The sequence below is a fragment of the Capronia coronata genome (assembly GCF_000585585.1).
Source record: "Capronia coronata CBS 617.96 chromosome Unknown acBCG-supercont1.11, whole genome shotgun sequence".
Classification (NCBI taxonomy): Eukaryota; Fungi; Ascomycota; class Eurotiomycetes; order Chaetothyriales; family Herpotrichiellaceae; genus Capronia; species Capronia coronata.
Window position 1 is genome coordinate 1,405,427 of NW_006912903.1, and position 21,813 is coordinate 1,427,239.

Here is a 21,813-nt window from a genome sequence, read left to right on the forward strand (position 1 = left end):
CGCAATGGGTCTTAGCTCAGTGAAACCGATCCTTGCATACGATAGAATACGCAATCAGGATTATATGACATGATTACATATCTGGATATCATTCGAACATAATACCTGGGTGAGACGATCGGTTACTGATGCAGTCACAGTCCGGGGGGTGTGGATTATTCAAATAGGAATGTGGTGTTATAATAACATCATATCAAGTTCGCAACTAGAGGCCCACCTATGTCAAACCCCCCTGACCCACTCAGCCTTGTGCTGACCTCCGTCCGTAAAACTGCACCACTGCTCTTGAAGTCCACATAGCGATATGAGTAGCAGAGAGTTGGACACAATACATGCAATGAACAGAGAAAAGTACATGAGGATACGTATGTGAAGAGAAGAAGGAAATTAGATTATATTCTCTAACGATACTAGAAGGTAAAATGCATCAACCCAGGATTCAATATCAAGGGGCATAGAAAGTGCATAGCGACCAGGATCAGCTGGGGGTAGAGCGCGATGAAGCTGTTGATCCTCCAATCGTGAGGAACCAGTGCACCGAGAGGCCCGATGCCGGCAAGCGTGAGGATCATGGCGATAGAGAGGATACAGTAGATGAAAGTGTACTTAAACTTTTTGATGATGACAGGAATCTCGCGGAAGAAGGACGTGTCGGTGGCCTCCTTGGCCGTGGCGCCCCATGACATGTCGATACCTAATAGATAGCGGATCAGAGCCCCGGACAGGTGGAGCGAGAGGCCACCAATGAACATAGTTAGGACCAGCATCCAGGTCATACCTTCGGCGAGGGAGCTGAGTAGCGAGCGATCTTCTGTCCGGTATCGCAGTACGGCTAAAGAGACGGTGGCGGCACCCTGGAAGACGACCACCAGGCCAAAGTAAAGATTGAAACTCTCTTCGTAGTCCTTGTCGAGGTGGCCATTGAACCAGCCGATTAGAAAGTAGTTGAGAAGAGTAACGATCCAGGCCGACCCGATTGCGAAATATGTCCCGACGTACGACATGATCGTGAGTTTCCCAGTCCAGTTAATGCGACTGGTAATAAATCTCCGAAACAGGGGTGTAAATGGCCCCCTGACCGGCCATTTATAGAAAGGGTGGAAGAGTAACTCGGCGCAGCCGTAAGCATACTTCTCCCATCTCTCCAGCTCGTCATAGACGGTAAGAGAAACGCCTTCTTTGAATTCATCACCGCAGTAGGTGCTATATCGGATGATATAGCCGAGCGATTGTAACCTTAGTGCCATATCGAAGTCTTCCGAAACAGTATTCTCGGCCCAGTACTTCTCGACTCCATCTTTGTCTGTATATCGGATGTCTTGGACTGCAGTCCACCGGAGCAGGGCGTTATGACCGACAAATGGAGCGACGTCGCCAGAAGCGACAGCGAAGCGAATAGATGTATAGACGAGATTGGTGAAGAAGGTAATGGCGCGTTCGAAGAAGCTCGTGGTGACGTTCAAAACACCCGAGGAGAATTGGATGATGGCCACCTCCGGAGTAGCCATTTCCGAGACGGCGTCGAGTAAGCAGTCCTCGGGAACACGAGTGTCAGAGTCGATAAGTAGGATGTAATCGCCTATGCGGATGTTGCCCGCACCCCAGGTTCGACCTTGATCTTCCAGGATAACCTGCTTGAAGCAGGATGCATATAGTCTTTCCTCATCCGCCTGATTCCAACTAGGCCGCCGCTCCACCTCGACCAACTTATCTTCCAGACGGGTGCTGACATTGAGACAATAGTTCATGTTCGAGGCCTTTTTGAACTTGCCTGCGCGAATAAAAACATTCTGCCCATTGGCATCTCCCTTTGGAGCATGTTTGGGCCGTGCGACCCAGCCGATATTGTTGTCCTCGTAGAACTCGACTCGCTTTCGGGCATCCTCGTCAGAGATCAGTTGCATGCCGTCGTCGTTGATGAAGATATTGGCTGTGCCGCCCTGGAGCTCATACGTAGAGATAGCCTTTCGTACCGAGGCCATTGTAGGTTTGATGACGGCTTCGAGACCCTCTTTATAGACAGGGCATTGTATTGTCACATGAGGGAAGTTGTCCTTGAGACGCTTGGAGGGCACTGCAGAGTAGAACTTGGAGTTGTGGGCTACTTGACGAACGGGACCGAACATCTGAGCGACGATGCTAACGACGGTCATGAAAAAGAACCAACCGAGCCACAATTGCAGGGGAGTGACAATCACGAGTGCTAGTCGAGTCCAGCTGTGATCATATTTGATCTCGACCGCAATCGCCCTCCACCCAGTCGAGAGACAGTAGATAGTCAATATCCCGGTGCAGCCGACCACCAGAGGTTGCCACAGCATAGTCGGCCGGGGGTCATCCCCGGACTGTCCTCTTTCGTCCGCAATCGTGGTATTTGTCACTTGTGGGGTTGCTTCTTGAGAGTTGGGAGCCTCACCGATGGCTGTGTTTAGGACATCGAATTGTAATCCACTCTCATCCTCCAAGTGCCGGGCCCAGGACATGTCGACAAGGTACTTCTCCAAGCCCGTAGCCCGATTCACGATCTCTGTAGGTTCCTCGTCCCAGACGACAAGCATGCCCGGGTCACGGACAAATACAGCGTAATGATGCCGATGGACCGGCGCGAGGCCGTTGATGGTGTCGATGATGCCGATTTTTTGCCCGTGAATATAGGGCATATACTTCAGCTTGCATGTGTCCAGGAACATTTGTATCATAGGTGTCCGGACTGTCATGGCTACCTAGAAAGTGCGTTAGGACTGTTTGACGGGTAGGGGCAGTGGAGCATCGCAGTGGGCGAAACTGCATACCTTGACATTTAGCTTTCTCATTTCCTGGTAGAAGCCTCCGCTACGTGTCGGTAGGTCGCGAGGCTGGCAGATGTAATTCCCCCGACTTGACTTCAATAAGACTCCTTCTGGTGCCACGTCGTCTGCCCACCGCTTTTCCAACTGCACCTGGCGTAGGTAAAGAAGCCTGACCTCCGACTTGAATACATCCATCTCCGACTCTCTGTTGGATCTGACCAGAGACGTTCGCGAGTTGGTAGAGCCTTGCCGCGAGACATGCGCGCCAAAGGCAACCTCAGATGCCGCATTGCTAGAATCAAACGAGCCGAAATAACGAGGTATCGTTTGCCCCGGGGATACAGGCTCTGGCTTTCGCTCTGGCTTTCGCACAGGCTTTGGCTCTGGCTGTGAGTGTGGCTGCGATTCTGATTCTGATTCTGATTCTACCGCTGGTACTGACTCTGGGCCTGGTAATGGCCTTGCTTCTGGGTTCGAATGCGGCTCTAATTTCGGCTCTGGGATCTGTGATCGGCTGCCGACTGTTATTGATGGCTGCTGACGCCCTCGAAGAAGATGCCCCTCCTTTGGGGCCGGCGACATCATGTTCGCACTGTATTTGCTCACGAGAGATTCACACTGATAGCTACATCATTACGGTGCACATGGGAGATTCTTGGGCTACATTTTGTAGGTCTTGCACTCTGCTGCCCGTGTCTAGAAAGCAAAATAAGTGGGGGGCCGATTGGTGGCCAGAGCCTCATCGAACTTTTGTCCTTTGTGCGCTTTCGCTCAATGCCTCATTAGGTGCTTGCTTGTTGCCACAGATATTGGGTGCCAGTAGTAGATCCCCAACAGGGTCTTGTGGGGGAGGCCGGAGAAACTGTACCGATTTGGAAGGAGGGAGCTAACATTTTGCCCAACTTCTACGTTATGGAGACGAAAGGAATGGTCGTAAGTGGTGCCGAGGGCGAACTAGCCCGTCGCTGAGCTGTATATGTCTACAGGTTATGGCAGTGGTGTGATGAATAGGGCGAGAGGAGGCAGTCGCCGTTTGTCCTCAGTCTGTCTACATTGGGTGAGATATGGCCTGTGCACACGACCATGTCTACACACGGATGTTGAAACATCTACCACAGTAGCACTACTCTGTGATAGTCGCATGAGCAACGAGACTAGACGATACCGATCATAACAACAATAATGTACAGAGTCCCTACTACTACCACCGGGTGGATATTTCCTAGTTGGTCGACTCCACAGTTGGCTCCACTATATACCACTTTTGGTAGAGTATCCACCGTACACAAATACGAGAACCGGAGGTTTCCTCAAACTCTACCAGCACATCATGGCCTTAGTGATCTTGTCTGCAAGTCTAGGCGAGAGCTGGTCTCTTCTTCTCGCCACAGTCCGCAAACTGCAAGCACAATGTGATGCTCTCGGAGGTTCTGGAATCAAATCTTGATGAGTTCAAACAGAGGCATCCAGACATCGTCGGGACTTCGCGCGAATTTCACCCGAAATATGATGATACTGTCCGTGCGGTCTTCCTGGCGATAGTGGTGACCAGGGTGTCGACCAATGATCCATCTATGCCCTTGACCTAGTAATGGATGAATAATGCCAGTGGAATTTCAATAGGATATTAGACAGCAAGGGTAGAAATGCCATCGCGACCCTTGACACTAGGCTATTGCCATCATCTACCAACCACCCAAGCCCGCAGAGGTATGCACTAGTGGTTGCTTGGCTAAGTAGGTAGTCTGTACAACAGTCACCCAGCCTAAGGTAGACTGACGGTAAAGCGTGTATCTGAACCTCCATTTGACAGGAAAGGGCCTTCGTATATGGATTGCTCGACGCTCCGACCTTTTGTTTCAGCATGTTTTTTCCGTATCTCAGTACGCTACATGGACCAGTGATATCTCTGAACTTCTCGGCCCGGAGGTCACAAACGATAGGAAGTGTGTAGTACTATGTACGGCCCCGTGCATTACAACACTGCAGGGTTATAGAGTACAGACCAGGCACGGGACATCGTTCCGATGTCATGACGGACAACATCGGACTCTCACGACCAGGCTAACTTGACATCAATTTTTTATGTTGTCCAAGACGCCGAAGTTCGAGAACTCTTTCCGTCTCCATAGGTACCCTACTTCGGTCCAAATAGCTGATTCCCCGGCGCTGGCTCCTCGGCTGCTGGCTCCACGAACTATGTTCGTGTCTGTGAAGAGTCTACCACATGGCTTCGGCTGTATATCGTCGTTCACAGAACCGAGTTTTGACGAGTATCACGGACCAGGCTGAGCGCCACAGCCGGGACTGATTCGCCGCTACCGCTGCAAATTGGACCACCGGTCTCAATGCCAAGGAACAACTTAACATTCTGCACGACAGGACATAGATGCCAGCATCGCATCAAAGATCGCCATGGCCCTGCGTTGGAGAAAACCGGCGGAGGAGGATTGGGCTTTGCTGGAGGTGCCTCGACCCTACCGCCAACAGCTCCATGAGCCTGCAACAGTCGAGACACCCATAGTATGCCCCAGATCTTCCCCGGTCTGGATATCTCTCGGAAATAGGGTCCTGCAGTCCCAACGAGGCTGTGTTGAGTCCGGCTCCTGCAACCACATGCTGTTATGTAGGAGCCAGAATCCAATTTTGTTGGGTAATCGCCTCATGGACGCATTGACTCGTTCTGTAACCGAGCACGCAAGGGCCCGTGCTGGGCTTGCACAAAGACAATAGACCCGGGTTCTTTGCAGGGGGAGACAACTGCGACACTGCTCGCCGTCGACGAGAATGGTGCCGGATGTTCGGGGTTACCGGCCGCCGTTGCACATTTGGCATAGCCTGACTTTACAACAGACTTTACAACACCTGGACCACCAGGTCAACGGGTAGTTCGCTGCCGGCCGTTTATTGCCGGTCCGTGCGGTCAGTGATTGACACCTTGGCATTTGGTGACAGTCGGTAAAATTTGACGACAATTAATGGTCTGGAAGATCTCAAAGATTTCGACAGCCGACCTTGCCAGCGTTGGCAGTTAGGCCGAGCATGCGGGGCACATCATATCGCTCGGTCGATGCGAAGAAGGTATTGCGATGAAACCGGAGCAAAGAAGGCAAAGGTAAGGTCAGAAAGGCACGGACGTGGAGCAAGGGTGTGTATCAAACAGACTCGATCTGGTGAATCCCCCACAGGATTGACATGAGCCTGCTCACCTGCTCGGCCAGAGGCATCTATTGGCGATGCTGGAAAGAATAGGCCGGGTGGCGCCTACGGTGTCGCCCAACATACACTCCAGCACACAGCACACCACTCATGGTCGTTGAAACAAACAGAGTCAGGCGTTTGACACTTGGTATCCACGAGGCTGGCCCGTGCCCGGCGGCCGAACGGTTCTGGCTCCCTAATCTTCGATCGCTTCCACAGCCTCCAGCGAACTATTGGAGTCATCGACAGCATATTCCAGCATATTCCTACCATGAGAATAGCGCCTGTGCGCACGAGCATTTTCTTTCCCCTTCGTTTGTGGTGCTATGGCCGGAAGCGTGGTCCAACGCTGAGACCACGATGAACGCTGCTGCCGGAACAAAGGTAAGAACGAGGGAAAATATGGCCTGGCCGTCCATTCGGCAACCATTTGGCGCCACCTGGTCATTCGGCAAACAAGACATAACTCTTGTTTCGCCGATCCCTCACCGAGGCGGGAGAAAGCACCTAGACAAGACCACCGATCGACTCTCTTATAGCATCACGCCGAGGGTAGAATATCGCCCTCCCAAGTGACAGCGCATCATTGAGGTCAATAGCAGCATATACAACAGTTCCAAGAAGCTCCCAGCAGCCACAGCATCAGCAACAATTCGCGGAAGATGCACCTTGAGGACGCCTATACTCTTGCACGCTGAAAGTCAAATGGAAGGAACAGATCCATCCACAGAACGTGCGAGTTCTGAGCATGTCGGCGTTGCTGTACCATATCCCACTCCAACGCTGGAGCAGGGCTCCGTCACCCACTCAGAAAGCAACATCCCACGCCGTTTTGCCTCTTTCTCATACCCCCAAAGGGAGAAAGTTGTGTCTCGAGAAGACGCCCCAAAAGATACAGAACCCGAGAGGGAACCCGATGTGGAGACAGGTAGGTTTGTCAAGCCCAGCTACACTGGCATACGATCCGGCATCAGCAGGCTCTGGCGACGAGCGGCCACTCCTCAACCAGACAAAGACAATCACATAGCAGAAACTACTCCTTCATCTTCGTTTTCTTCGCCCGAAAAGATTGGCAAGGCAGGAAGCGAAAATGGCCAGGCCGCGGAGATCAACGAGAAAGCAGCTGAGCCACTCTCGCAAGAGGATGGGTTGGGGCTGTCGCGATTCATGAGCCTCACAAAACAAACCACGGCCGACGCGCCTCTCTACAAGATTCGAACTGCGGAGAAGGCGCCAGTGCAACCCGGGGTTTATTTCCGATCACGGAGAGTGAAAGCCGGTGAGGTGGATACATCGTGGCTAGACCATATCAAAGATCCTCGACAGAAATGGCAGAGTATACTGCCATTGTTGGGCTTGTTTCTCGGGCTCTGCATTTCCGGGGTCAACATATACATGGGCTACAGAAGTGTCCCTGTCCACAACTACTGTCTTCTTTACGACGATGACTTCTCCGAGCCCAAGCTGAACAAAGATGTTTGGCTCCAAGAGGTGCAGGTGGGAGGTTTCGGGAACGGCCAGTTCGAGGAAACCACTGGCGACGAGGAAAACGTGTTCATCAAAGACCACATGTTACATATCATGCCAACCCTTCAAGATGAACGTCTCATCACGCAGAATACGACCATCAATCTACTTGAACGGGGCACTTGTACGGCAACCGGGTGGTTCGACTGCGTGGCGACAACCAACACCACCAACGGTACCATTGTCAACCCGGTGAAATCGGGCCGCCTCAACTCCCGTAAAGGGGCGAATATCCGATTCGGACGTGTCGAGGTCGTGGCCAAGATGCCTCAAGGGGATTGGCTGTGGCCGGCGATCTGGATGTTCCCCACGAATTCCGATTACGGGACTTGGCCTGCCAGCGGCGAGATCGATATCGTTGAAACCCGTGGTAACAACTGGACCTATCCCCAGAGTGGGAATGATATCATCTCGTCCACCCTCCACTGGGGCCCCGACACAGCTCATGACGGTTGGTGGCGGACTTATCATAAGGAAAAGGCACTTCACTCGACCTTTTCCGACCGCTTCCATACCTTCGGCCTGGAGTGGACCGAGAAATACATCTATACATATCTCGACAGTCGCCTCCTGCAGGTCCTCTATCACAAATTCACTTCCTTCTGGGAGATTGGCGGGTTCACCGGGCTGAGTCTGGCCACTGTGGGCAATATCTGGGGCAACGGCACCGTGGCGGCACCGTTCGACAGAGACTTTTCCCTGATCTTAGATGTCGCCGTTGGTGGCACTAACAACTGGTTCCAAGATGGAGTGGCCGGCAAGCCCTGGGAAGACTCGAGCCAAATCGCGAAGAAGCAATTTTGGGATGCGAGGGACCAGTGGTATCCGACCTGGGAGAATCACAATGGACATGCAATGAAGATCAAGAGCGTCAAGATGTGGCAGCTGCAGGGCTATAACGGTTGTGGAGACAATGCACGGCCAATTGGATGAAGAAGACCTAGAATGGGCAGGGACCGGGATTTGGTAAATACTTGATTCCTTGTACGGTATGGGAAAGAGAAGATAAACATCTGGTGTTGAGGACGCGCCATAGACTGAGCTATACAACTATCCTACTTTGATGACGATGGACACGGCGTAATTGTTTTGTGACCTGTATCACTGCCATACCTCAGGTACCTGGCATGTATACAAAAAACCAGTGTCGTGCCTCGTTGCGTATCGACCTGGATCTGCTCCGCCATACTAGTATAGCTGTAATACTGTGGAGTATATGGTGCTTGGGCGTCAGACGCAGCCTTGTGCCTCTCGATGTTTCTTACTACGTACTTACTACCCCAGAGTCAATTGCTCATAGTGACCACCGCATCCATCACGTCGACCACTTCACTTCCCGCAGCGACCGTTGATGGGACCGAGGCTGTGCTGCGACAGTCGCATGGCTCTGGTGTACTGCTCCGTCCTGTCACCATGCGTATTTCGGCATGGATTGTGATCCTTCGCCTAAGCATCTGTCTGCAAATTGCCGACGTTGACGCTGCTTTGGGCGCTGTACACGACCCTCCGCTCTACGACAGCAAGATATCGGACCAGGAAACCCTCGCCGGTCTATGTCCCGACTACACAAGCTACGCCCGTCATAATCAGTATGCTGTCTCCGAGACATGCACTACTCGAAGCGGTGCTGACGTGTCTGCAGTAAACCCTTGAGCACCAGCCCGTTACAACTTCCGTTCCAGAGACCGCATTCTCAATGTCGCAAATTCACCTCGCCGGCGGTGGAGCAAGTCATTGAAGACCTCTATCCTCGAATAAAAGATCCAGACCTGGCACACATATTCCGCAATGCCTTTCCCAACACCCTAGACACAACTGTTCTGTGGCATGTTGACGGAGTTACAACGCATGCATCCCCGTCGCAGCTAGCAAGAGACAAGGACAAGTGGCAAGGCGCGCAGACGTTTATTGTCACCGGCGACATAAATGCAGAGTGGCTACGAGACTCGACCAACCAATTGGCACAATATCAGCCCCTTGCCAGGTCTGCCCCGGACATTTCGAACCTCCTCCTGGGCGCCATCAACACGCAGGCTGAATTTGTGATCTCTTCTCCTTATTGCAATGCTTTTCAACCTCCTGACCCGTCACATCTCCCGCCTGTCCACTCGGGTCAAGATGACTTTGTTCATCCTACCTACGAACCCAGTGTTGTATTCGAATGCAAGTATGAGCTCGACAGCCTGGCGGCCTTCCTCTCTCTGACCAACCAATATTTCGATTCGACGGGCTCGACAGCATACTTAACGGACCGCTGGTTCAAGGCCGTGGAGGCACTTATTCGTGTTCTTGACACTCAGGCAAAACCGACCTTCAATGCTGAGGACGGGTGGTATGACAAGAACCAATATACATTTACCAGATGGACGCGACTCGGCACGGAGACTCTCAATCTGGAGGGAATTGGGAATCCACTGGCAGGAGGGACAGGCCTCATCCGCTCGGCGTTCCGACCCTCAGACGATGCCACTATATTCGGCTTTCTCATCCCCGCCAATGCCATGATGTCTGCGCAGTTACGGCGCACAGCCGAGATGCTGAAGGCCGCTGCGGGGGTTTGGTCGGCTCCCAACGAAGCGAAATGGATGACTCGTGTTGCCGAGGATCTCCACAGCCGCGCCGATAAGATCAGAGCCGGCATCTATAAGCACGCCGTTGTCAAGCACCCGGAGTTCGGCGAGGTGTTCGCTTACGAGGTGGACGGCTACGGCTCGCATCTGCTGATGGACGACGCTAACGTGCCATCACTGCTGTCCCTTCCACTTTTCGGCTTCGTTGATGCTTCGGACCCCATCTACCAGAACACCCGCCGCATGGTCCTCTCGCGGCACGGCAACCCATACTACCTCTCGGGATCCAAGTTCCAAGGTATTGGCGGGCCTCATATTGGTTTACGCAACGCTTGGCCCATGTCTGTACTCGTGCAGGCCATGACCAGCAACTCCGACACCGAGATCATGGAGTGTCTTGACCGCGTCAAGAACGTAAGCGTCTTCGGCCTTATCAATGAGAGCGTCGACGTCCATCGCGGCGTGCGGCCCGGTGGCGAGGGCATGACCCGCAGCTGGTTCGCGTGGGCCAACAGTGTCTTTGCTCAGACCATTCTGTGGCTGGTGGAGGAGAAGCCCGAGTTGATCCTCAACCACGATGGCAGCGGGAAAATGAGGTATAAGTTCGGAAAGGGCTGGGTCGACTAAGCCACCATTTATAAGTGCTTGCTGCATTCAGCCGAAGACGTAGGATTCACCATCTGGTTGCTGTTGATGTCCTTTGCTGGTCGTGTTCCATCCACGCTTCCAGCTTGAGGGTGGTTGACTCTGGGATATGCTGCATACCATGTGTTTTATCACGTACCTTACACACGCATGGCGTTGGGCGGCACCTGTCATTGATTTATGCCTACAGGTCTGGTATCAACGACCAACCATGCTTTCCTGGTGTATTTCCATTTCGTATGACATCGCTCCAGTGTAGGTCGAGCTGTTGATAATCGGCAATCATGCCCCGTTCTGCGCACCCAGTCTTCTAAGACGTCAACTCTGTTTATTTTTCCTAGAACTGATATCCTATGCTCCTGGTATGCAAGCGCACAGCCCTGCACTTGTCAAGACTTCTTGCCAAAGAAACTCATAATGGTGCCTCCCTTCTTCGCGCCCGGTTTCCCCCCAGCTCCTTTCTGGCCCTGGCTCTGGGTATGAGCCTGCCCCTTGCCGCCACCCAGACTGTTCCTTGTGGTCTCCTTCTTAGCCAGCGGCGCCCGTGCAGGTGTTGGCTCCGGCTCGTCCTCGCTGAAACTCTCCCAGACAGCCTCCTCCTTCGTCACCAGGTAGCCGTCCTCGTCTTTCATGGTGCGTTTCTTCATCACCTTTCTCTTGCCACGGCGCCGCCTGGGCGCGGGAGCCGGAGCGGAAGTGGCTATGTGTTCGCCGTCAGCCGAAGCGTCCTGTTTCGGTGCTGACTGTCGCGGTTTCTCCGTGTCCGAGTCCGACCATGCAATCTCCTCGGCGTCCTCGGCTGCATCGGTGCCCTTTTGTGCCGTCACGGGCTCATCTTTGACGCCTGTTGCCTTCTCGACATTGGGAACTTCTGGCTCTGCTTCGTCGTCAGATTCCATCATCTTGCGCAATTTGGCCGCCTTGTCTTCCCGCTCCTTCCTCACGTCGCTGGTTCGTTTCTTCGTCGTGGCACCCTTGCGCGTTTCCGTCTCCAGAAACAGAGCTTCATCTTCGGATTCACCTTCGTCTTCATCATCGTGCATCGGCGTGTCTTGGTCTTGTAAGAGTGTAGGTTTGGTTTTGGGCTTTTGCTGGCTTTGCTTTGCGAAGGCCTTGAAGAGGTCGGAGGAGTCACGTTTCAGCGGGGCTTGTCGGGCTGAGGTAGCCGTCGATGTGCTGTCCCGAGAGCTCGGGCGTGATGGTTCTTCGTGTTTGGCGTTTGTCGAAGCAGGCGTTGCGGGCTTCGGAGCAGGTCTGTTGTTCTGTGTGGACGATGACTTCAGGGACTTAAAATCTTCTTTCACAGGTTGGAACTTCGGCGGCGGGTCCTGCGGAACTATAGGCTTCTTCCCTTTCCTTCTGCGAACATTAGGATTTTGAATGATGCCGTATGTCTTGTTGTTCAGCAAGGGATCCTCCTTTGTGAATGTCTCCACAAACAAGCCTCGGCTGATGTCGGTCAACGTGACTAGATCTTGGATTCGTCCGGGAGAGAGGCTGTAGACGTGTATGGAGGTGATTATCTCGTATTGTTCCTTCATCGCTACCATAACACTCGAATTAGCGAATCGCAGCCCGTAACCACATTGTGTCTCGACAAGTCCCTACCTTCCAGATCTTCCTCACGCACAAGTGTGATCGTGCAGACCGGGACATGTGGTCTTTCGTCCTCAGCCGCAGGGCTGCTTCGCTGACTAGGTTCGAGCATGGAACTGGTGAAGGGAGGGGGACTGGAGGGAATCGGATCGTCTTCCTTGTATTCGCCATGTCTGTGACCGTTTGTGCCGTTGGTGTCCCCAACCGTGCTTTGGGGCTTTTTCACTCCGGAGAGCAGGTAGGTAGCATACACCGACCCGGGCTTCTTCCCATTTTGGAATTCGAGGAAATCGTAAAGCATGCATTTAGCAACATTCACATGCACTTTCAGAGCACGCGCGACATTGCGGTAGGATACTGTTCTTTGTTCAGAAAGAATCTCTGTCGCAAGATACTTCTTGAAATCTTCGTCAGCCATATTTCGGGATTCCAAGAAACAATTCTGTCGTGGCGATGATGTTGTTCAATCAGGACATGCAGTGCGCATTCTGCTTTATTTCGCGGCAAGTAAAGATGACGCGCAACTGAGAAAAGACGCGGTCTGACGGACGCGTAAAGCACTACGTCCAAACATTGAGTCGCTGCTACAATACACGGCGCAGTACTACGTAAGAAAGGTACCTACCCTTACACCGTGCTTGATATTAGGCCATTGCCCTGAACATTCAAAAAAAATTTTGAGATACCTATGACTATGTAAATAGTGAGTCAGCATGAAGCATGTCTGCCGCTGGACATGGAAATCCAAAAAGGTGGCCGCAGGGAGTTTGGGCAATAGCCCTGTGTGTTAGGTAAGCAAGGCTGTCCTCAAGCCCCTTTTGGGATGTTTTGCGGCTTCAAGTCGGCTGGCCCGCCGTAGATCAGATGGTCCCTGCTGCAAGATCTCGAGATCCGTCAACCAGTCACTATCTCAAAGAAACACCATGAACCGCGGCACAAAAGAAATGTCCCTGACAATACGTTTGTCCTACCATCTGGTACATCGTTGTTCCACAGATACCTGAGCAATTTCCGTTCCTTTGTTTGTTGCTTTGTCTACCTCACGTGCGCACCTATGTTGCTCTGTGAACCTTGATTGAGACACTCCTCTCTTCATGTTCGTGCAAGGGTGGAGGGCTTACTGCCTAGCATAAGTCTATATATATTGCGACTCCACTACTTCTGGCGAAGCGGCACCGCCGCCTGTATCTGAAAAGGTAAACATAGTATTCTTTTCCTTGAAAATATGGCAGTCAGTATCCCGTTCGAGGAGTGTTGCCAGTGGAGCAATCTTCAAGTGCTGCCTCATTTTGGCAGACTCGGGTTGAGTACATCATTGCCGATGGAAGTTGCTGAGACATCTTCATGAGACACTAACAAAATGTGCAGAGTCGCCTTTGTTCAATGTTACGATACGCCATATATATACATATTCTTCGACGATAAACGACTACCTGCTCAAGACAGTGCCTCCGCTTCACACGATACCCAGTGCTACTTAAGAGCTCTTCTTTCCTCGGACGATCAGCTTTCAACGGTCATCTTTACACTTGTGGCTTTCGACACTTTGGCATAAGGCAGACTTAAACTGCATAACAGCTTCTGACAGAGGACCTCTGGCTCTCCTAAATCTCGCTGGCCTTGCTGTTCATAGTCTCGCCAAGAACATTTGTCCTGAATACCCTATCCTTACACTCCACGATGGAGCTGGCAGGCCCAGTTCCCGAGCTCCGGTCTGGTGAAGAAGATCTCGTACCGGACCCATTCCTCCCTGAGTTCGAACGCCTGGGCCAGGAGATCTTCTTGTACACTCCGACAGTGCTGGACACGAATGTCACACCAGCTTCCTCTGCGGGTTTGAGCGAGTCAAATCATCCGCATTTATATATTGTTTGTTCCTGGATGGGCGCGAGATCACGCAATATCAAGAAATACATCAAGACCATCCAGACGCGGTTCCCTTTCTCCAAAATCCTTCTGCTCCGGCAGGACGGAGGCGACCTTTTCTGGCGCCCAGTCAGTCAGCAGATGAAGAACCTTGAGCCGGCAGTTGGAGTGGTCAAAAGACTTGCTGACATTAGGAGGCCAGACCCTCTACGGGTGTTGGTGCACATTTTTTCAAATGGCGGCTCGTACACAGCATGCCAGTTCGCCGACGCGTTCCGGAGCTCTACGGGCGAGCTGCTGCCTGTCTCGGCAATGGTCCTGGACAGCACACCAAGCTTGCCATCCACATCGCGAAGTCACACAGCGATCTGTGAGTACCTTCCCAAATCTGGCTCTCTACGTGCACTGGGAAGTGCTGCGGTTTGGGCTTATCTGGGGTTCGGGAAAATTGTGAATAAAGTTGCACAAAAAGAAGACATCACGCTCTCGCTGCGTAGACGTCTGAATGACCCTGAAGGTGCTTTCACGCAGGGCAAGGCCAAGCGAGTGTATATATATTCTCAAGCAGACAAGCTCATCCCAGCAGCTGATGTCGAGTTACACGCTCAGGAAGCCATGCGCGCCATTGGCGAGGAAAGAGTCCAGCTCGAGGACTTTGTGACAAGCAGACATGTGGGACATGTACTGGTTGATGAAACCAGATACTGGAGTATTGTCGAAAATCTGTGGAAAGATATAGTCACGCCAGTCCGTGAAGGATGAAAAGGTTGTTGTTGAAGATAGTTCGAATGGAGGCTACTTGTTGGTTGATCAGACCTAGGCAGTTCAGGAGGCGTGGCGGTAGATACATACCAGATTTGACCCAAAACTGATTTATTCGCATGTGTGTCCAACTCTCGTTGCCTTCTTCCTGTGAAGCTATGTTTCATTTGCATTTGGTTGGTCTGAGAAGAGTGTACTTGACTAACCATACCCAATCAACCACATCCTCAGCCTCGCCGGGTCAGCCCTGCGTGACGTAAACAAACCCGCCGCCATTTTGAACTTCGACCATCAACTTGAACAAGACCTTCACCCGACTTTCGCCATCTCAAACTGCGTTCCGCTGATGCAAGCGGGCGCAATGTCTTCGCTGATAGACTGGCTTGTCGAAAATGAACCCGCATTTCGCAAGTGTGCTTCCCCTTTCCCTCGTATCTATCCACTGCATCTGGTCAGGTTATACTAACAACGATTTGTTATGTCTGCAGAACCCGTCTTCCGTCCCTCTACTCCGATCTCGCCGTCCAGAAGACATCGAACCCCGAAGGCTACGCCGCCAATGTGACAGCATGGCAAGCTGCACTCACGCGCGCGGCGCTGGCCGGCCAACTTCCCTTCGAGCAGCGGCTGATCCTCCAGACGTCCGACGACCTGCTTAACGCGCTCGCCAGCCCGCATTACGGTCGGCCCTCGGGGCTGGGATGTGTACTCGATGACTGTGTTCGGCACGGCAAGATGATAGACTTGCAAGACTTCCTCGTCAGCGAGAAGAGCATTTACAACCGTTCGTGGCTTCCGAGCCCGTGGGCCATCTTGCGCTGGAGTCTACGCCAGGTCGGCATTGTGGGAACCGCCAGCTACGAGGTACCGGGTGGTCGATTGAAGAAGGGTGGTCTTGTGCTTGTTCCGGCGCTGGAGGAGGTCTGGAAGAAGATGCAGGTGCTGCAAGACACACAGACACAGAGTCTTACGGATAGAATTGTGAGCAGGGATCTGTTTCTCAAAGAAATGAACAGCCTCTTCTCAGGCCCCGTCTCCCTGTCCGATCAGGATATCAATGTCCTGCTACGGTACTTGGCTCGCGACAAGCATGCCCTCAGCTATGACGATACCACGATCAAATTCAAGTCTCCTGCGGCGCCGATGCCCGAACCTATCACACAGGAAGACCACTCGATCGCATCTTTAAAGACGTTGATCGCGAATCTGAACAGCCAGATTGAGAATTTAACCAGCCGCATCTCCACGCTTCAGAGCAATGCGCAAATAGCTGTCAAAACTGGCAACAAGGCTTCCGCGCTCTCTGCGCTGCGGTCGAAGAAACTTGCCGAACGGTCCCTACAGTCGCGTATCGACACGCTGCATCAGCTGGAAGAAGTGTACACCAAGATCGAGGCCGCCGTGGACCAGGTAGAAGTGGTGGCGGCAATGGAGGCAAGCGCCGGAGTGCTGAAGACCCTGAACAAGAAAATCGGTGGTGTAGAGAGGGTCGACGACGTATTGGACTCGCTGCGCGAGGAAATGAGCAAGGTCGACGAAGTCAGTGGCGTGGTAGCGGACCCCCTCGCTGGAAATGCCGTCCTAGACGAGGCGGAGGTCGATGACGAGCTTGAGAATATGGAGCGCGAGGAGCGGATCAAGCGCGAAGAGAAGTCGCGCGAGCAGAAGAAGAAACTCGAGATACAAGAGGCCGAAGTCACGAGAAGACGACTGGCCGAGCTGGAAGGGCAGCCAGCTGCGCAGGCTCCAAGTACAGAGTCCGAAAAGAACAAGGAGAACATGCAAATAGCCGACGTCGACTTGGAGCGATCATTGTCCTCAAGTATCGACAAACTTCAGAAGCTAGATATCGATGGTCTGCAACACCGACAGAACGAAGACCAGCAACATCAACAGCCACAGAAGGTTGCAGAAGGAACATGATGGACAGAGATTCACATATGCAATACGAACGTAACGACCAGGCGGGCTTAGGGTACTTTGCAATCATTCATCAAAGACTCTTTCCGGGTTTATCTTCCCCGATGGCCTTTGCACTTGATGATGCTCCATGCGGGTCATTTTGATGCATCATGCTACAAACCCGCATCCAAACCATTCGCTCGAGACTCGATTTTTGGTACAAGAGGCAGAGACCATTGATACAAGACTGGTCTATTTGACCTGTGGCCTCGCGAAAAGTGGGGGAAGCGAGTATCTGACCAAGCGATCTTGTACGCTCAGAACCCGTAGTAAGCGCTGTAAGGCGCCCCGGGGTTGGCCTCCGCAAACTCTTGCCATGTTGGACGGCGTCGTGACGCTGAACGGTGGAAAGAACCACTTGCAGCTGAAGATGCAGCCGTGGTACTCAGAGGAACATCCTTGGGGACAGGACTTGGAGGGTTCGGTCGACTTTGTTGATCAGGTGCACTGGAAAGTTCTCCATGAAGCGCCGAAGGCTGTGACCTTGACGCCAACGTGGTCGTACCGTCTGCATCTGAGTGTTGCTTCGGCTTTGAAGGTCCATCTTCTAGCTGCGAAAGGTCGGGAGCCCGCGGTTGCCGGGTAGGGACTGCGTCCTCTCGTGGTGGCGGTGTAGGCTTCTCCTCCTCCTCCTCCGCAGTCGGTGCAGGAGTTTCAGAGGCCGTCGACTTTTTCAGCCTTGCTTGCTTGATGAGATCGTCAAAATTACTCTTCTGGTTCCTCACATAATGGTCGCGGTCGAAGTCTTTGGCCATAAACCCTGTACTGCCCGCTTTGTCGCCTTGCCGCCCCAATGTATCCTCCCACACTTTTAATTCCTGCAGCAGCTGTCTCTTGGACACTGGGTTGGTCGAATCACAGTTGGCATTCCAAAGATTCACCCACTCGGTATGCCGCCGGCGCATCAGCTCCTTCGAACCATGATTGGGGATTCCAAGGTCTCTTAGCTTCTTCCGTAATGCATTGTCGTTGAGTAATGAGTAGTTGATGAAAGGGAGGCGGTCGTTCTGTTTCGATGGTCTTTTCTGCATGTATGCTATCGTTCCCGGCGGAGCGATATGCGGAGCCGGAGAGGATGTATCGTCGACCGGCGTATGACTGTCGCCCATGATACACTTGTCCAGGTGAGAGTTTATCAAGTTCTCCTTCATTCTCCGATGACAACACGGACATTCGACTAGGCCATCTTTGAGCTCATGGGTTCCATTAAAGCGCGGGCTCTTGCTTTCCACGTCTTCATACACACTGCCTTCCTCACTGTCCTCTATAACTTCCGGTGTAGATGGTACGCTGTGCTGACTAGCGCCCGATGCCGTCCTCTTGCTCTGGCTGCGAGTGCTTCGTCTCTCGACACCATCGGGCCTGTGGCCTTCCACTTTCCGCCTTTTCTTCGGCCGCTGTGCTTCTGCCGGGTTGTCCTCTTCTAGCTTCACAGCTGCATTCCTCGCAAACTCAAGCAATCCTTTTCTTGAAGCGGTAAAGTTGGCTACCAAGTCCTCCAAGACCCAGTTCCGGCGCAACTTGACCTCCTGGTCGGCTTCTCGACATGCGGGACATCTTCCCTCCTGGGACAAGTACCGTCGTATGCACAGGCTGCAGAAGGTGTGAGAGCAACTCGTCATCATCGGTGTGGTGAAGAAGTCTTTGCATACTTGACATCGCAACGAAGACTCGAGTGGCGCAAGGGCGGCAAGCGGTGTTGGAAGCCAATCTGTGCTGTCGGCAAAGTCATAGGGCTCTGGCATCCTGACGACCGCCTGCAGATGAGGCTGGGGAGCGTTCTAGGATATTCAGGTTACTCCTCCTCTTATCATGCCAGTTTGGATTGCCGCAGACTGGACGTACACCACTGCGAGTCACAACCAACTCCCTTCACTGGACAGTTGCTAATAATCCAACGGTGAAGGATCCATTTCCACCGCATGCGGCTGCCTCGAAAATCGCGCCAAGCCACGTGACGTGTAGCGTGTCATGAACGCGTAAAGTGGAATTAAGCTGACTAATGAATTGGTCGCAGCACACTGGCAGGGAGTAACATCAACGTACCTACTAAGGTATCTAGGTAGGTAGGTATCTAGTATTACACATCGAGGTACATTGGGTATATGAATCATGTATGAATCGGTGGATTTCGTTCATGTGTTGATTGCCGTCTGTTCTTACAATAACATCAAGTCTTCTATGTGAATGTTACATGTCAAGAATCGTATCACCTGTTTGTCGGTTCATCATTCGAAATCGTCGTCTTCTCTCGACAACGGGTCCGGTCTAGTCAACCGAACTGGACTGAGCGGTGGAACAGGTTCGAGAGGGCTGGCTACCCCTGAAGCACCACCCATCAGGCTCATCCTGTTCACTCTGCTGTCAAGTTTCTCCAGTGGATTCATCTCTTCCAGAGTTTCGTCCTCTACCTCTCCATTGCCCTGACCATCATCTTCTAGCTCAAGCTGTCGTGTGGCGCCGCTGTAACCCCGTTTCCTCGCTTCGCCCAGCTTCATCCTGACAGCAAGCCGCAGTTGCTCCAAGTATTCTGCCAACTCTTTGAAGTGCTTGATCGCTTCACTGTGCTTGGTTTCCCCGTAATATTCCTGCGCTTCATCAAGTCGTTGCGCTGCGATCTCCGCCCTTCCAAGTTTCATCCATTCATCGGCGGCGATGATGCTCCATAGCGCGGCTTTTCGCTTACGCAGTCCCCAGCCAGTGTTGCTATTTCCAACCCGGTCAGAGAAGCAGGACGCGACTCGCTCGCTGACAAGAACGTGGCCAACACTGCCGACGAGACCCAGCTCGAGGCTTCGGATCGCCCATTTCGCGGCCACCTCACTTGCCGCTCTTCCTCGAACTTTGAGAAGCTCGACACCTAGGAGAAGAGCGCGCAATGCCAACGCAGGGTCCGAGCAGCGAGTTAGGTATGAATAACTCGCTGTTTCAAGCATCAGGTCGAAAGTTTCAACCTTGAACTTTGAACCTCCACTGCTGGTCAAGGGATTTAGGAGAGTTGCAATGCAGCACATCTCGTTCGCTCCAGCAAGGTACTTCCATGATTTGTCATTAGCATAATCTGTTCGAAGTAATTCGTAGGTCGAAGCTGCCAGCTTGTAGTCTCGAAGCATGAATGCATAATCTGCTAGCTTGCGCAGAAGACTTTCTGGGGCCTCCCAGCGATAGGCGCCCTGTGAACTGTCATAGTTGCCGCTCGCTCCAGAGCCAACCAGGGGAGTGCCCGAGGATGAATTGCGCGAAGAGCCTCCAAGTCCTGTCCACCGCTTCGAAAGGGACATGAACCGTCCCGAAATACCCCGCCGGCGGGAAGCTACCTGATCATTCCACAAAGCGATTCGCTGCTCCATATGGTAGATGATGGATTGTGCTGTAAGTTCGCGGACGAATGATCGCAATGCTGATGCATCGGAGGAGAATATGTAAGGTGATGTCGCGGTATTGAGCTCAAGGAGATCAGCAGTATCCTTCAATAGTGATAGCTGCTCCTCTGGCGTGAGCCACTCAGCGGTGGGAAGTTCTTCAGCGTCATCATCAGATTGAGTGCAGGACGTGGACCGCAACCTGAGAAGATGGCAGTGAAGGCCGAAATGGCGCTTCATCTGATCGAAAAGGGCCGAGGATTTGCTGAAATCATCTTTGTCGTCATCGTGAACAAGGACGTAGTATCTGAGGTATTCTGGATTGGCATATGGAGGTAGAGCTTGGGCACCTTGGGCGGTTTGTTGGTAAAGACTCCGCAATGTGTCGATAGGCTGTTGGGTAGAAGAGCTTATGGCGATGACGGCCCCGACTGGATGTCGAAAGGTTTCATGCGGACTCATGGACTTGGAGTAAAGGAGCCTGGACAAGAATAGCTTGTAGAGGTGAGAGACTTCACCTTGACCAGGTAGGTCAGCTGTCTCATTGTACCCGTCCCCAATGGAGTAGTCCATCATCTCTTCCAGTCTCTCCAGGTGGTTGACCTCCGACATTGGGGTTGAGCCATCTCCGGTCAATTGGGCTAGGTTAGTGAAATGGACACCGAAATCATCCCAAGCCCTGCTGGCACCCGTACTGTCCCGCACCACGACTTTGCCAGAGATTCTATCGCCAAACGGCCGCAGCAGTTCGACGAATCCATGTTTCAGGCCCTTCTGCGCGGCAAGTTCGTCGACTTCCGGAGCAGCATAGATTGCAACAGTGGGCGAAAATGCCCGCACAATCAAAGACCTTGTATCATCATAGCCTTCCGAAGGGTTGCCCAAGGGGCTATTGACTTGAGATCTTCCAAGTCTCGCAAAAGACAGCGAGAGCCTTCCATTGGGGGAGCTGGACCGAGAGAGAACGTCCGACAGTGCACTCGAATGTGAGCCTAGGGCAGGCGAGCTAGAGGTGCGGATTGGTAGGCTTGCGCTGGATGTCTCGGGTGATTCGTCTCTCGTGGACAGTCGTGTCTTGGGTAGATCGAGGGTCGGGACTGAGATGGAGGGTAGGTCTTCTGGCTGCTGAAGATGGTCTCCATCATTGGGCGAGGTCATGGACAGCGGTGGGTTATGGGTAAGGCCTTCGAGGTTGCTGTCCTTGGTCGTCGCATGGAGCGGGTGCGTTGAATTATGCGACCACTGAAGTCACTCAGCATATCAAGAGTCTCCAATCTAGCGGGGGGACTGGTAGCATTCCGGGAGGCCTCGTTGTGTGTGGACGTAGCCGCAATCTTTGTCTGTATGCTCTGTCAGGGACGGGCGATGTAGCGCAGCAACACTTAGTGATGTGGTTCATTTACTGCTATGCCGCGTATTATTGCAGCGTCAATTGTAGAATCGCATTACCAGAAGCGACTCTATGCACCTACGTACCGTCACGTGCACAGCACTCTTCGGCGGAGCATCGACCCGAAGTGCATAGTCCTTCCA

The 21,813-nt window shown here is 52.7% G+C and overlaps 8 protein-coding genes across 8 annotated transcripts; 4 read left to right on the forward strand and 4 right to left on the reverse strand.

Annotated features, from left to right (window-relative positions):
• Positions 1-410: 410 nt before the first annotated feature.
• Positions 411-3,371, reverse strand: A1O1_09272 (uncharacterized protein; the record flags this gene model as incomplete). The annotated part of the gene is made up of 2 exons (XM_007730128.1): positions 411-2,723; positions 2,793-3,371. The coding sequence occupies 2 exons, from the start codon at positions 3,369-3,371 to the stop codon at positions 411-413; spliced, it is 2,892 nt and encodes a 963-aa protein (XP_007728318.1).
• Positions 3,372-6,695: 3,324 nt separating this feature from the next.
• A1O1_09273 (uncharacterized protein) lies at positions 6,696-8,450 on the forward strand (the record flags this gene model as incomplete). The annotated part of the gene is made up of 1 exon (XM_007730129.1): positions 6,696-8,450. One exon carries the CDS (start codon positions 6,696-6,698, stop codon positions 8,448-8,450), a length of 1,755 nt encoding a protein of 584 aa, XP_007728319.1.
• Positions 8,451-8,930: 480 nt separating this feature from the next.
• A1O1_09274 (uncharacterized protein) lies at positions 8,931-10,714 on the forward strand (the record flags this gene model as incomplete). Its single annotated transcript, XM_007730130.1, has 2 exons — positions 8,931-9,106; positions 9,160-10,714. The coding sequence occupies 2 exons, from the start codon at positions 8,931-8,933 to the stop codon at positions 10,712-10,714; spliced, it is 1,731 nt and encodes a 576-aa protein (XP_007728320.1).
• Positions 10,715-11,121: 407 nt separating this feature from the next.
• On the reverse strand, positions 11,122-12,746 carry A1O1_09275 (uncharacterized protein; the record flags this gene model as incomplete). Its single annotated transcript, XM_007730131.1, has 2 exons — positions 11,122-12,275; positions 12,341-12,746. The coding sequence occupies 2 exons, from the start codon at positions 12,744-12,746 to the stop codon at positions 11,122-11,124; spliced, it is 1,560 nt and encodes a 519-aa protein (XP_007728321.1).
• Positions 12,747-14,008: 1,262 nt separating this feature from the next.
• Positions 14,009-14,956, forward strand: A1O1_09276 (uncharacterized protein; the record flags this gene model as incomplete). Its single annotated transcript, XM_007730132.1, has 1 exon — positions 14,009-14,956. One exon carries the CDS (start codon positions 14,009-14,011, stop codon positions 14,954-14,956), a length of 948 nt encoding a protein of 315 aa, XP_007728322.1.
• A 361-nt stretch (positions 14,957-15,317) lies between these two features.
• On the forward strand, positions 15,318-16,879 carry A1O1_09277 (uncharacterized protein; the record flags this gene model as incomplete). The annotated part of the gene is made up of 2 exons (XM_007730133.1): positions 15,318-15,367; positions 15,445-16,879. The coding sequence occupies 2 exons, from the start codon at positions 15,318-15,320 to the stop codon at positions 16,877-16,879; spliced, it is 1,485 nt and encodes a 494-aa protein (XP_007728323.1).
• A 296-nt stretch (positions 16,880-17,175) lies between these two features.
• Positions 17,176-18,663, reverse strand: A1O1_09278 (uncharacterized protein; the record flags this gene model as incomplete). The annotated part of the gene is made up of 1 exon (XM_007730134.1): positions 17,176-18,663. One exon carries the CDS (start codon positions 18,661-18,663, stop codon positions 17,176-17,178), a length of 1,488 nt encoding a protein of 495 aa, XP_007728324.1.
• A 483-nt stretch (positions 18,664-19,146) lies between these two features.
• A1O1_09279 (uncharacterized protein) lies at positions 19,147-21,438 on the reverse strand (the record flags this gene model as incomplete). Its single annotated transcript, XM_007730135.1, has 1 exon — positions 19,147-21,438. The coding sequence occupies one exon, from the start codon at positions 21,436-21,438 to the stop codon at positions 19,147-19,149; it is 2,292 nt and encodes a 763-aa protein (XP_007728325.1).
• Between the last annotated feature and the right edge of the window lie 375 nt (positions 21,439-21,813).